The sequence below is a fragment of the Macaca thibetana genome, chromosome 6 (genome assembly GCF_024542745.1).
Source record: "Macaca thibetana thibetana isolate TM-01 chromosome 6, ASM2454274v1, whole genome shotgun sequence".
NCBI classification, from domain to species: Eukaryota; Metazoa; Chordata; class Mammalia; order Primates; family Cercopithecidae; genus Macaca; species Macaca thibetana.
In genome coordinates, this window is record NC_065583.1 from 79,320,619 (window position 1) to 79,336,027 (window position 15,409).

The window sequence follows — 15,409 nt, forward strand, 5'->3', positions numbered from 1 at the left end:
TCTGCCTATGTAAATTTTGAATATTCTTCATTCTAGAAATTATTGGGTAACAATCAATATTCATGGTTTTTCTTTCAATTTCCAATTAATGATAGAACTATGAATATTTACTTCTTTAGTACTTAATAAATTTGTTTCTTATGTTTTATTTGGAATTCTGCTTTATGTGTATACAAGGTACAGTATCTTTTAATCTATTAGTTTGTATTCAGTTAGTCATTAATTTCAGTCTGTCTTAAATCATTCATATCAATTATTTGTAGTTAAAAGTGCAAGTACTTATTTTTTTTTAATTATCACTGAAGTCATCCTGTAGTGTACTTTTTTAATTTTTTTACTGTATGTGAATATTAAACATTCTTTTCTTTCTTTTTTTTTTTGAGACAGAGTCTCCCTCTGTTGCCCAGACTGGAGCGCAGTGGTGCGATCTCCGCTCACTGCACCCTCTGCCTCACGAATTCAAGCAATTCTCCTAACTTAGCCTCCCAAGTAGCTAGCACTACAGGCATGTGCCACCACACTCGGCTAATTTTTGTATTTTTATTAGAGATGGGGTTTTGCCATGTTGGTCAGGCTAGTCTCGAACTCCTGACCTCAGGTGATCTGTCTGCCTCAGCCTCTCAAAGTGCTGGGATTACAGGCGTGAGCCACCACTCCCAGCTTGAATATTAAACATTCTATACCAAAAGAAAAGGTTAATTAGAAGTAATATTCATTTTTCTCTATGAGCTCTTGTTTCTGTATAATCATGTAGTTAAAAAACATATCTGTAGAAGTATTTTTCTTTAGGTTGGAGGTATTTAGTAGTTTACTTTGCTATTTTCAGCAGGATAGATGATTAACTTTTGGAAATGGGCAAGAGAAAATCTGACAGACTGGGAGTAGATAGACTCATTAATTTCTTTCTACCCTGAGCCATTCATTTATAGTTCCATATGTTAACTGTTTTCTCAAATTTGTTGGCAGTACCATTATTAAAAATCAAAAGGACATGGTAATAAGATGGTAAATATTTCATTTGTCGAGCATGTTAGGATTAATAGAGCAGAGGAAAAAAGCCACAAAAGTACTTTAATATGTAAAGGATCAAAAAGAGAACCATTTGAAAGGAAGAAAAAATGTTAAGAGATTTTAAATGAAAAGCATAGATATGTGATTGGAGCAAAATTGTCTCATTTGAATGTTTAGACTAGTTGGAACTTCCTTAGCTAGTACTAATGAATACTGGTTCTTGGGGCATCCTGATTACAGACATAGATATTTGAACAATTTTCTTAACAGAACAACTAGCCTCTTATAGAATTTATATACTAGCGGAAGTATGTGTCAATTAGAAAGTAAGCACATTTTTATATGAAGAATAAAGTGATAGAGCAAGTTTAATTACTACTTTTTTTTTCTTTTTAGGTACAGCAGAAATTCAAGCTGGAAAAACTTCCCAGGCTCATCAGAGTAATGGTAATGCAGATGCGAAATTTGGGAAAACTATTAAAGATTTTCCAGCTGCTCTAAAGGTAAAATAAAACTCTTCTCTGTCTCTCTCTGTCTCATACACACATATGTATACACACACACAACTCACATGTACATATGTATAGATGTGTGTGTATATTATATATAGTATGTATAATATGTGTATAATATATATTATATATAACAGGTGTATAAATATATAATATATATTATATATATATATTATATATATAATATATATTATATATTTTATATATAATAATTATATATAGTTATATATAAATATAATGTATATTATATGTACTATACATAATATATAATATATAATATTTATTATATACTATATATTATGGATATTAATATACATATATTATGTATATTATATACTATACATTTTATATATATGTATAGTATATTATATATTATGTATAGTACATTATATATATAAATACATATAAACATGCACATAAACCCACACACACCAACACATACCCACACATACACACACGCACGCCATCTTTTCAGAGTACAATTTTGTTTGCTTGTTTACTACAATTGGAGCTCTTATAAACAACTCTTTGGATTCAGTTTTATTGTCCTTTGAGTAAATGAAAACTATTCTAGGGTAGAATGGTTGAAAGAGCATGAATTGTCTTATTGGCAATATCACATTCAGTGGTTCCTTGTTAACGCTAGCAGCCCATTATTCCATGACATTTTCCTTATGAAATTGATTAGTCACTTGTCACTGAATTGTAAATGTATTTGAGAATTCTGAACCAATATTTTTCTTTTGTGAAAGAAGTCGTTAGTGGTAACTTGGTTTGAATTTGAGGAGAAAGAACAAAAATGTTATGGTCCATTCAGTTGTACTCAGCAGAAAAGTATTCTATTTAGTGTTATTAAAGTTTTATTCATAAAGGACTTTATAATTACCTTTTCAAGATGTGAAATTGTTTGCTTTTCATTGTTTTTTGTTTCTTGTCAAATAAAAGCCTTAGAATGTTTTTACTTCTCCACACCATACATGCACATTCTTGTGTTTTGCTGATATTGTTCATGCTTTAATTACAACTACTAATATTTTCTCTTACAGTAGTTCTATTTCATTATCCCTGTTTAATTTATCTTATACATTTTAATTTACATTATCATCTAGAGTCATTACTGACCATTACTTTTTTTTAATCCTTGTGTCCTCCTGCTTAGTGATCTCTATTCTGATTTCAATCTCTATGAATTCGACATTTTCTTGTTGGTTTTCCTTAGATAGGATACCACCTAGATATCCTTGAATGTTTGAATAATGTATTTTACTAGGTGAATACTTTTAGATTATTCCTTTTTAATCTCTGTAGCCTGTGAATATTGCTTGCTCTTCTCTACTTAATTGTGTTGTATTTGAGAAGTTTTATGTTAGTGTGATTCTGGCTTATTCTTTTCATCTGTATGTTGGTAAGTTTTTTCATTTATCTTTGATTACAGGAAATTTACTTAGTTATTCTGAAGTATATGTCTTTTCTCATTAATTCTTCTCAAGAATTGATTGTTTTCAATCTGAAGGCAATTTTTTAAAATACCGCTATTTATTATTATTATGAATTATTTTAAATTATTGCATGTTTTTAGGTACGTTTTCCTTCCTTTATCGGTCTATGTGGCTCTGACTTCTAAAGCTGCCATCTTGCTCCTTTGTGATTCTGTGTGTGTGTGTGTGTTTGTGTTTTGCTTCGTTTTATGAAAAATTTTTTGACATTTAATATTTGAGAACTATAATTTGGTTTTCATTTCGTGGTTAAATATATTAACACAATTAACCTCCATACTCCCCTCTGTCAATAAATAAGATTCTGAGAGGTCTAGCCATATAGACACCTATCTAAAGTTGCTTAACTGTGTTTCTAAAGTTTTTAATTGCTGAGTCTAATCATGGAACAATACTATGAATTTGATACTTACAGACTATTCTCATCTGTGCTCATAGTCTCAAACTCTTTCTTTACTGGACATAGGAATTCAAACACAATAAAATACCAAATAGGTGGTAGATTTGTAGTGTGTAGATTTACAGTAACACTTGGGAAGAGAACTTTTCCAAGAAGGCTTTTACTTTCTTTCCGTGGCCCTTGGAATGCAATAAAAGCATAACCACCATATTGAGGAATCATCTATCAATTTTCTAGGTATTCCACATATAAATTTTCTTATCATGTATATGTAAATCTATTAATTATCCCTAGCTACATTTTTGTTTTGGAGGAAATGCTGAAATTTTACAGACGATTGTAAAATTTTATTATTTCATCATGCTAACCTTCTAACCCTATACTTTGCAGTATAATCATAGCTATTCATTTGAGGAACTGTATTTTTTCTTTAGAATTTGATGAAGAATGCTGTCTTTATGTGTTTAGTTCTATCAACTTCTTCAGAAGCCTTAATTACTACTGGATTTGCTACATTTTTACCTAAATTTATAGAAAATCAATTCGGATTGACATCCAGCTTTGCAGCTACTCTTGGAGGTAAAACATTTTCTTTATTTTAACTTAATCTAAAAATTTCACTTTGCCATATTAAATTTTTATTAGGATAATGTATAATTTGAGATAGCCCCTCCTTGAAATTTAAACTGAAACCAGCCTGGCCAACATGGTGAAACCCTGCCTCTACCAAAAAACATAAAAATTAGCCGAGTGTAGTGGCATGTGCCTGTAGTCCCAGCTCCTTTGGAGGCTGAGGTGGGAGAATCACTTGAATCTGGGAGGTGGAGGCTGCAGTGAGCCGAGATTGCACTGTTGTCCTCCAGCCTGGGTGACAGAATGAGACCCTGTCTAAAAAAAAAAAAAAAAAGACATTTAAACTTAATTTTGGTACAAAGTTCTGATTTTCTGACATTAGGCAGTCTATTGTATAAACTAGAGAAAGACAAAAGCTAAAATGGCTAAAGAGAATATGTATTAATCTTAATTCTTAATGTTCAATACATTAATTTGACTAATTCCCTACTTAGTGGACCTGTTAAGTCATTTGTACACATATTTCTATATCAGGTGAATAAATATAAGTTAAAACCATATTGGCATTTGTTTTTGATGTTTTTCAGTTGTCAGTATGAGTGAGTATATGTGTATGATTTCTCACAATCCCCATTCTTCTTTCTTATTAGGGGCTGTTTTAATTCCTGGAGCTGCTCTCGGTCAAATTTTAGGTGGCTTCCTTGTTTCAAAATTCAAAATGACATGTAAAAACACAATGAAGTTTGCATTGTTTACATCTGGAGTTGCATTTACGCTGAGTTTTGTATTTATTTATGCTAATTGTGAAAATGAGCCGTTTGCTGGTGTATCCGAATCGTATAATGGGTAAATACATCTCAGTGCTTTTTGATATTAATACCAGAATAATAGACTAAGCATTTCCAAGCATATGTTTTCTTAAATAAAATGGTGAGAAATTGGCGTTTTAAAAATTTGGAAGGCCTTTTTTCCTATGTAAGAACATGTGGTTTTGTTTTTAGTTTAGATAATTGATGTCTTCTTAAAAGTTGGGGATATTTATACAAAGAAAATTTAAGGAGCAACTTTCATATACTGGGCACTATACTTCCTCAGGGATACAAAGATTAATACAGTAGGATTTTTGCCTCTAAGCGATTCATATCCTAGGGAGAATTTCACATTATATGTTTTTATTGATTCAAATTTTTAAAAATACAAATAACTCCCTATGATAAAAATTACCTTATTAGGTTGGTTGCAAATAGACAAGAAGAGAAATTAGAATAAAGCTAGTCCTAGCTAATACTAATCATTATTGTATCTACTTAAAAGTTTGTTTATTGTAGATAAATAAATAACTTGTTCTCACCTGTAGACATGCTTCTAGCTATAACTGATTTGACCATTTATATTTCTTTGTTTTCCTTTGAAATTTTAAGCCCTAAGTAAGTGGTCAGGCAAGAGGATATTGCACAGCAGTACATTTTATACCTCACAGTGCTGCTTTGTTCCATTACATGTGTTTGAGGCTGTCAAGGAAGGTGGTACGTTAGGTCAAGGACTCCATAATTTTGTGTAATATGACCTACAGATGATATAAATATAATCTACTTCGGAAAAGTTTGCCAATGACAATTACCATGACCTGTAGTTGCTGCTAATATATCTGTGATTCTTTTACATTAATGCTGAGCATTCTAAAGCAATATTTAGTTAAGCTCCATTACATTTTTTTTTTTTTTTTTTTGAGACAGAGTCTTGCTGTGTCACCCAGGCTGGAGTGCAGTGGCACAATCTTAGTTCCCTGCAACATCCGCCTCCCGGATTCAAACAATTCTCGTCTCAGCCTCTGGAGTAGCTGGGACTACAGGCGTATGCCACCATGACCAGCTAATTTTTGTATTTTTAGTAGAGACAGGGTTTCACCCTGTTGGCCAGGTTGGTCTCAAACTTCTGACCTCAAGTGATCCGCCCGGCTCGGCCACCCAAAGTACTGGGATTACAGGTGTGAGCCACCACGCCTGGCCAAGCTCCATTACATTTATTCGATGTTTGTTGAATGCTTCCTCTGGCAGACCTTCATGGCAAAATCCCTGTTCTAAAGGAGAGATTGCGGAAGAAAACAGTGAATGAATAGTCAATTAGATAATGGGGGATAAACAAATTGCTATGGAATTGAAAAGAAGGTGAGCTTTTCAATTTTATTTGATTAGAATCTGGAAGGGCTTCATAGCATAATAGTGAAATGGGGTTTAAAAATCCTTCAAGGATACAAAGAATTTTGAGAAATAAAGATTTGAGAAGAGAGAAAGGGAGAGGGAATGTGCTAAACCAAAGTTATAAATGCTATTAAGTGTGAAGGCTAGTTTCAGAGACCAAGTTGAATGGAACTTAGATTAAATGTCTAGAGATAGTATAAATATGTTTTGGAATGTTGAAAGGTAGGTAGAGGTTAAGTTGCGGAGACCTGACTTTCACCCCTGTAAACTTCACGCAAACTTATCCCACTAAACTTTTTCTGTATGTTCCTTTTAGGAAAAAAAAAAGAGGAAGTTCTGGATAGTTTAACACATAGTTTTATCACCTTGAGTAACAAAGTACATGTGAATCCATTTAATATTGTCTACATTAAATGATAGTTACTACCAGGTGTGCTGTCCTTCATGTAATCAGAAAGGAAGGCATGTGTGATGGGGTAATTCTGAGGTTCGTGTAGGAGTTGGCCATTAAGATATATTAAGATCTGGTACATAGTGTTTAATACACATACACATTTCTTAGTGATGAGAAAAACTGAAAGTAAATATACACATACACACACATAAATGTCACTAAATGTATGTGTTTTTACTCACATTTATGTATGTGTATGTATATAGATAGAAATAGGGACACAATTTAATGTCACCAAGTAGGTGTGACATTTCAGATCATATTTTTCTCATCGCCCCAAATTCTTAGTTTTAGCTTCTGTACCCTGAGTATTAAAATGTGTATATTACAAACTAGTCAGTCAAACTAGTCTCATCTAAGAAACATGTGTAGCAGAAAAGGTACAGGCATATGTTGAGGATATGTGGGTTTGGTTCCAGACCACCAAAATAAAGCATATATTGCAATAAACAACTCAAATGGATATTTTGGTTTTCCAGTGCTTATAAAGGTTATATTTACTCTATACTGTAGTCTATTACATATGCAATAACTTTATGTCTACAAAAGAAATGTCCAATGTACATACCTCAATTAAAAAATTATTTATTGCTGAAATGTACTGACAATCATCTGAGCCTTCAGCAAGTTGTAATTTTTTTTGCTGGTAGAGAGTCTTGCCTCAGTGTTGATGGCTGCTGACTGACCAGGGTGGTGGTTGCCAAAGGTTGGGGTAGTTGTGGCAACTTCTTAAAATAAGACAATAATGAGCAGTCAGAACACACACATCATTTATTGATTAAATTTTACTTCTTAAAGGGGCATGGTTCACGGTGTCCCAAAACAATTATTTTAGTAACATCAGAAATCACTGATCACCATAACAGAAATGATAATGAAAAAATTTGAAATTTTGCAAGGTTACCAAAATATGAAATAGACATAAAATGAACGTGCACTCTGGGAAAAATTGCACTTGATAGACTTACTGAATACTATCACTATCACTACATTGCCACTAACCTTCAATTTGTACAAAACACAAGATTTGCCAAGTGCAATAAAACAAAGTGAAGTAAAGCTAGGTAAGCCTATCTATGGAAAGAACAGACTAAGAAGCTCAGGAAATACCTTTTCAGGGAGTGAGAGACAGAAGAGGTTCTGAGGATGCAGGGTTTCTAGTAGAGGGATGCAAAGAATCTTTGACCTTTACCATGGTAAGCACAGATGAGTAAAAATAGGTTTTGCATCTATGAATTAATGAATTAGGTTCATTGATATATTCTTTGAAAGCTCCTGTTTAATATAACAGCATATCCAAAAAATGTAAGATCAGGGGATATATATATATATATAAAATTTCAACTTTTAGATTCAGGGGGTACATGTGCAGATTTGTTACCTGCATATATTATATGATGCTGAGGTTTGGGGTACAATTGATTCTGTTACCCGGGTACCAAGCATAGTACCCAATAGTTAATTTTTTTTTCTTTCCTTTTTTTTTTTTTTTTTTTTTTGTGAGATAGAGTCTCCTTTGGTCAGCCAGGCTAGAGTGTAGTGGCATGATCTCAGCTCGCTGCAACCTCTGCCTCCTGGGTTCAAGCGATTCTCCTGCCTCAGCCTCCCGAGTAGCTGGGATTACAGGTGTGCCATCACACCCACCTAAATTTTGTATTTTTAGTAGAGAAAGGGTTTCACCATGTTGACCAGGCTGATCTTGAACTCCTGACCTCAGGTGATCCACCCGTCTCGGCCTCCCAAAGTGCTGGGATTACAGGTGTGAGCCACTGCGCCTGGCTAATAGTTTTTCAACCCTTGCCCCACTTCTTCTCTTCTCCCTCTTGTAGTCTGCAGTGTCTATTGTTGCCATCTTTATTCCGTAAGTACTCAGTGATTAGCTCCCACTTTTAAGTGAGAGCATGTGGTATTTGGTTTTTTGTGCCTGTGTTAATTTGCTTGAGATAATGGTCAGGATATTTTTCAATAATATTTTAAAGTAATTTATTATTAAATCTTCAATTGGGCACAATACTAAATTCGATTGCATGAATACTGTTTATTTTCCCACTGTTTCCCACTGCTGTTTTGTTGCCTTGACAATCTATAGGAACTTTGAGTCTTATTTTGGTGATCAGGGGTGGTAATGATGATTTGTGTTTTACTTAATACTTAAAAACCTCATAGAATATAGAAATACCATAGTGTATACACACAGTATTTTTTTCTGTATCTGGCCTTTAGCTAGAATTTTACTGATTATATGAAATAGCATCTTTAAGAGGCATATTAATATTTTGCAATGGTTTTAGGGAAATTTTAGCCTGTTATGGAGACGTAATTATAGAATAATACTTTGTATTTAAGAAACTAATGTTTGAATTCTACTTGTGACAAATGTATATATGCACGCTTATTTTATTATATCTTAAAAACTAGTAAACATTTCAAAATAGGATATTTTTATATTTTTAAAATAATATGTATACACTAAGAAAATTTAATAAACTTCACAAGCATCCGCTGTTTTTCTAATAGTTTTCTAGTTACCTCAAGAAGTAAACCTTTGTAAAATATGTAGACAAGTGTGACCAACCCTTGATATTAAGGAATCTAAGCTAGACTTCTTTGTTTCTACTATAATTTGCATCATGCTGTCTTATACTTTGTATGATCTCAGTAATTATTTATCAATAATATGAGAATTATCTATTGGGAACTTTAAAAGTTGCTGTGTAAAGGCTATTTCTAAAGTTGCAGCAATGGTTTTTCTCTGATTATCTTATTTCTGCATCTGTGTTTTGAGCTCTGTGAGCAGACACTCGTGATTGTTTTTGTGAACGTGACCAACCCTTGATATCATCATACTTGATAAAGATAAATCTGGCAGCATCCTGTGGAATAGATTTCAGTAAGATGAGACTGCAGGCAGAGTGGAGATTACTATCTTGATCACTCTTTCCTTCAGACTCTCTACTGATTTAGTCATTTTTTTTTTCTCTTTAATCTGTTTTCTTCATGACTTTCTTGTTCTCCACCTACTTTGTATGTCATCATTTTCCAACATAGTGTCGATTATCTTCTAATATTTCCAGAAATCACTCATTTACTGTGTTTGACCCCTGATGCAAGAAAGTTCCTTCATGGGGGCAGTGGTTTCCTTCTTTTCCTCCCTCCCTTCTTCCCTTCCCCTTTCCTTCTTTCCCTTTCCTTTTCTCTTTCCCTTCCCTTCCTCCCTTCTTCCCTTCCTTCTTTCCCCCTCTCTCCCTTCCTTCTCTGTTTTCTCCCTTCCTTCTTCCCTCTCCCTCCCTCTGTCTCCTTTTCTTCTTCACTCCCTCATTCCCTTCCTTCCATCTATTTCTCTCTCTCCCTCTGTCTGTCATTTTTAGTTCTAGCTCTAGCTCCTTCTTTCTTTTAAATATAATGCTACCACTTTGAGTAGTCTAGCACATAATTGGTGTTCATTGTGTGTTTATTAAATAAGTGGACTCCCAAGACCTCAGTACTCTCCTCATTCCACACACTATATGACTGATCTTATAAATGCTCGTGGTTTCAGCTACATCTATGTCCAAATGGTTATTAAGAAATTTAGCTCCATTCAAGATTTCTTCACTAAATTTGAGATACTCTTAATCTCAATAGGTACAATACCATACTCATCATCTTTTCTCCAAAACTTGTTCTCCTATACCTAAACATCAACATCAAGTTAGATATTATGAGTCACCTTTGACTCTTGCATTCTTTTTTTATTTAGAGATGGGATCTCACTGTGTTGCCCAGGCTAGAGTGCAGCACAGTCGTAACGCATTGCAGTCTCAAACTCCTGGGCTCACGTGATCTTTCTGCCTAACCCTCTTGAGTAGCCTCTTCCATTTTTAACAGGAAGAGTCATCTTCAACCAATCCATCACCTAATCTTACTGATTCTACATCCAAAAGTTTTCTTTAATCTGCTTCCTATCATCTTATGTTCTATCTTAGTTCTCCTTTATATTGTCATCACCTACTGCCTAGGGTATTGTAACTGGTCCCCTTTCTTCAAATTCATACTCTGTACAACTCCTAGAATTATTTCTTTAAAATGAACTTTTGACAGTGTCACTTTCCAGTCTAAAACTACCTTAATGATTACCTTTTGTCAGGCCCATGTGGTTCTCAATTAAACTGGTCCTTTACTCCTCTCCAGCTACATTTCCTATCACTCTGTGCCTCAGCCAACATTCATATTTCTCCACAGAGGATGCTGTTTCTCTACTCTATGCCTTTGTACCAGCTTTTTCTGAAATACGTTTCACCTTCCCCATTTGACTGGCTTACTTGTACTCTTTCTTTATATATTTTTTATTTTTTTTGGAGTCTCACTCTGTTGCCCAGGCTGGAGTGCAGTGGCATGATCTTGGCTTACTGAAACCTCTGCCTCGTGGGTTCAAGAGATTCCCCTGCCTCAGCCTTCTGAGAACTGGGACTACAAGTGCCTGCCACCATGCCCAGCTAATTTTTGTATTTTTAGTAGAGACAAGGTTTCACCATGTTGGCCAGGCTGGTCTGGAATTCCTGACCTCAAGTGATCCACCCGCTTTGGCATCCCAAAGTGCTGGGATTACAGGTGTGAGCCACTGCACCAACCTCTTACTCATTCTTTAAATTGCATCTCAGGCAGTAGCTCCTCCAGCCCCTTTTCTCCAAACTGTGGCTTGTGATAGATGTCCTTCCTTGGTGCTTCTAAAATGCACTTTGCAGATATCTGTAACCACACTTAGCATATTAGTAAATAATTATCTATGTCCCTTTCTACCTCTAAACTGTGAAATCCTTGAGGACAGAGACTGTCTTATTCTACTTTGTATTCCTGTTACCTAGCATAGGGCCTAGCAGTTGCTCAATATATGTTGTTTGAAAGAATAAATAAACAAATGAGGTATGAGGGATGCATTTTTGATTAGTGTAACCCTTTATATTAGGGAAGATATTTTCTGTAAGAGGCAGCTTGAAATGACACTGATCCTGGAGACTGGGAAAATTATATTTGGTAAGGGAAGAAAAGTAACTTAATCTCCCTGGACCTCAGTTTTCCCACTGATGAGATGATTATGTTCAACAGCATGATTTTGTTCATCCTTCCAAGTTTGAAATATTGTCTGCATCCTGGAGGTATTTGGCACTGTATGGAGATATTTTGGTTGCTGTAATGAAGGAGAGTGCTACTGGTATCTGGTGGAGGTCATGGATGCTGCTAAACATTCTACAGTCCACAGAACCAACCCCACAAGAGAATTATCTGGTGCCAGATGAGAAATTCTTGTTTTCTTCACTTATTCTGCCTTATATTTTTAATTACTGACAGATACTATACTATATGACTATTGTTTTTATTGCCTCTCTCTGACAAGAAGTTAAACTTTATGTGCAAAGGAAGACTTCTTATTTGTTTAGTAATTATGTGTTGAGTGAGTGAATAAATGTTCTAATGGTAAGATATAACAGTGCTTCGAAACTGTTAGTTAAAAGTTATGACATAGATCATTTACCCTTCTTTCATTTCTTATTTACAGGACTGGAGAATTGGGAAGCTTGATAGCCCCTTGTAATGCCAATTGTAACTGTTTGCGATCATATTATTATCCTGTCTGTGGAGATGGAGTCCAATATTTTTCTCCCTGCTTTGCAGGCTGTTCAAACACAGTCTCACACAGGAAACCAAAGGTAGCTTATGTCTCCTACTTTTCCCTTAGTGAGGCAATGTGTTTGTGGGTTTCTATCTTGACTTCGCTAATGGGGTTATGCAATGCCTATTCTTGCCTCCCTGCTCCACTGCCTCCATTAAGCAGCCCATGATGTCTCCAACTGAAATGGATTCTTGTTCCTTCATGCCTCTTGCAGTTATTGTTGAAAAATCAATTTGGAAGTTACAAACATTTTAGCAATATCACTTTGTTGCAGTTGTGAAATATCTTTTACCTTTTCAAATTGTTTTATGGTCATCCCTCAGAATACATGGGGGATGGGTTCCAGGACCCCTGCATATACCCAAATATGCCATACTTAAGTCCCGCCGATGGCCTTGAAGAACTTGCTTTAAGTCAGTGCCTCAGTATATATGGGTTTTGCATCCTGCGAATACGTATTTTTGATCCATGTTTGACTGAAAAAAAAATCCGCATATAAGTGGACCAGTGCAGTTCAAACCTGTGTTGTTCAAGGGTCAATTTTATTTTTCCTTAAATATACTTTAAGATCTTTGACGGCAAGAGAGTTTTCCTATTTTCACTAGGTACAGTTTATATAATAGAAACTTAGTATTTATTTGATGTACCATGAATACATTTAAAGTATTCAAATCAATTTATTTTTAAATACAAATTCATATTTAATTCTGGATCTGAATACTAATCAATGTGCCTGGATGTTATTTCTTTTTTGTATGGTTAAATAGTTTAAAAGAACTCAATGCAATTTTATTGTACTATATCTTAGAAACTAAATATTTCTAAACTTAGCTAAACTTAAGAGCCTTGGAAATAAATAATATTCAGGTTATGAGTAGTACACAGTATATTATGCATTAGTAGATAATGTGATAACTTTAAAAGGATCTGAGGGAAATATATACTGTGGTATAAACAAAAACAATGAATAAGACATGTAAGAGTTATATGACAATTTTGAATATTTGAATTTTTTTCTGTATATATAACCAATAAACGCTATTGGCTAACTTTGATTAGAAGCGGATTATGACAAGGAGTTATTAGGAAGGGTTTTAGTTACGTAAGTAAATATATATAGACACAAATACCATACTGCACAGGGAAACAACACAGAAAATCTAATACCCAGAGCATACTTAAAATAGTTTTGGTTATTTTGATATGGTTAATTTAATATTTATATTTTTCACCAAATGCTAAGATAATTACTGTCTTACACAGCAAGTTGTCTTCTAGAATTTTTTGGGAAGAGAAAATGATTTTGACTTGCAAATTTTCTATTTGTCCTGACTTTTTTATGTCCAATCAGTCTGTGAAATAATCAATTGATTCACAATATTTTGTTCTTATGAAATATTTCAGATAGGCAATATACATTTATAATACTTTTAATAAACACCCATATACATTTGTTCACAGCAATACAGTTTTAATCTTATATTTCACACCAGTGACCCAAACTACAAAATCTGACCTTGACTAACTGCTATATTGCAGGTGAATGAGAGTTGTAAAGTTTCATTAGGATAGAAAATACTGTTCTCAGTTTCTCTCCTTAAAATTTTAAAGGCTGAATTACCTCATTATTTGATATATCTGATTGCTGAATATGTAATAGTCAATTTTGGAGGTGTCATCTGCATATTTGGTTTTCCTGAATTGGTACCAGAGGTCTTAGAATGGCTTTAGCACCAAAAAAAAAAAAAAAAAGTTTCTGGCCTTTCGAACAATGAAAGCACTGCTTCTCTTTGATATCTCTGGCTGTGCTCTGATTTCGTTAAGGCCTTAATGTCTAAAAAAGATTTACAGTAAGGATAAAGGATATGGAATGATGGAGTTGAGATGTAAAATGCCTTTAAGAAATAATTACTGTTGTAAGAAGCCTAGAATGTGCAAGATCACATAACTTATATTCCCATCAAATTGTTCTGTAAGTCAGTAATTACTATAGCAGGGTAGAAGCTGAAGTAATGGCCACAAAAGTCAAATACAAGTAATTCCACATCATAAATATGGTTTGTTTCCACTTGTTTAATTTCTTAAGGGTTAAATATTCTCTCAGCATAATTTGTTGTATATGGATTAAGACAGTATGAGAGTGTTTGCCGTGTCTAGAGAATACCTAATTTACAATAATTTATTTTCTAAATAATCACTTTCATTGTTTTTGTGTCTAATATTTTTAGGTATATTACAACTGTTCTTGTATTGAAAGGAAAACAGAAATAACAACCACTGCAGAAACTTTGGGTTTTGAAGCTAAAGCTGGAAAATGTGAAACTCATTGTGCGAACCTGCCCATATTCCTTTGCATTTTCTTTATTATAATTATTTTTACCTTTATGGCCAGTACTCCTATAACTGTGTCTATCCTAAGGTATGTAGTATGTTGAGAAAGTTTCATTCCCAAGGCAACATGTTGATGGAAAGCAAATGGACTTGGGGTTCATTTGGGGTTCATATTGACCATTGATTCAATACCAATCAGCCCTTACAAGATCATTAGTTCTGTGGCATTGGATAAGCGCCTCCATAGAACCCCAGATGTAGAAGATTTAAGTGATATGCACGTGAAAGTGTCTTCACATTGCCTGCCTGGCTTGTGCTTGGTGTTTTCTCTGCTTCTTTCATGAAACTTCAGCTGTGAGCTGGAGAAATGTTCAATTTTGAGTATCACAGAAATAAAATGCATTCCAATATGCCAGAATCAGAATAGCAGGCATTCTACCTTATGCATTAGGCACTGTGTCATTAAATCTTCCTTAAGCAGTGCTAATCAATAAGAAACTGGCTGTTACCTGTGTTGTTCACCTGTTTTATGTTTCCAGTTGCTCTTCTTCCTTCTATCCCACTGTACAAACACATTTCATACCTGTACATTTCATACCTGTCCTTCCATAGAGTCATCAGTCTTTGTATATCTTTCCTAATGAATTCTAGCTCTTTTTTTTTTTTTTGTTCCTCAATATTTACTCATTACCTTTCTTTTTTTTTACTGTTTGATTTTTATTTTAAGCTCATGGGCACATGTGCAATTTTGTTCTCTTTGCTTAGGATAGCTTTGGCTTTT

General features: G+C 34.1%; 1 protein-coding gene across 1 annotated transcript in view; it reads left to right on the top strand.

The window, feature by feature from the left end:
• The window catches only part of SLCO4C1 (solute carrier organic anion transporter family member 4C1), a 68,556-nt gene that overhangs the window by 34,436 nt on the left and 18,711 nt on the right, over positions 1-15,409 (top strand). Inside the window, exons 6-10 of the mRNA XM_050793124.1 lie at positions 1,408-1,514; positions 3,854-3,998; positions 4,643-4,838; positions 12,184-12,334; positions 14,526-14,716. Of these exons, the coding sequence (XP_050649081.1) occupies positions 1,408-1,514; positions 3,854-3,998; positions 4,643-4,838; positions 12,184-12,334; positions 14,526-14,716 (790 nt within the window). The remainder of the gene's footprint in view (positions 1-1,407; positions 1,515-3,853; positions 3,999-4,642; positions 4,839-12,183; positions 12,335-14,525; positions 14,717-15,409) is intronic.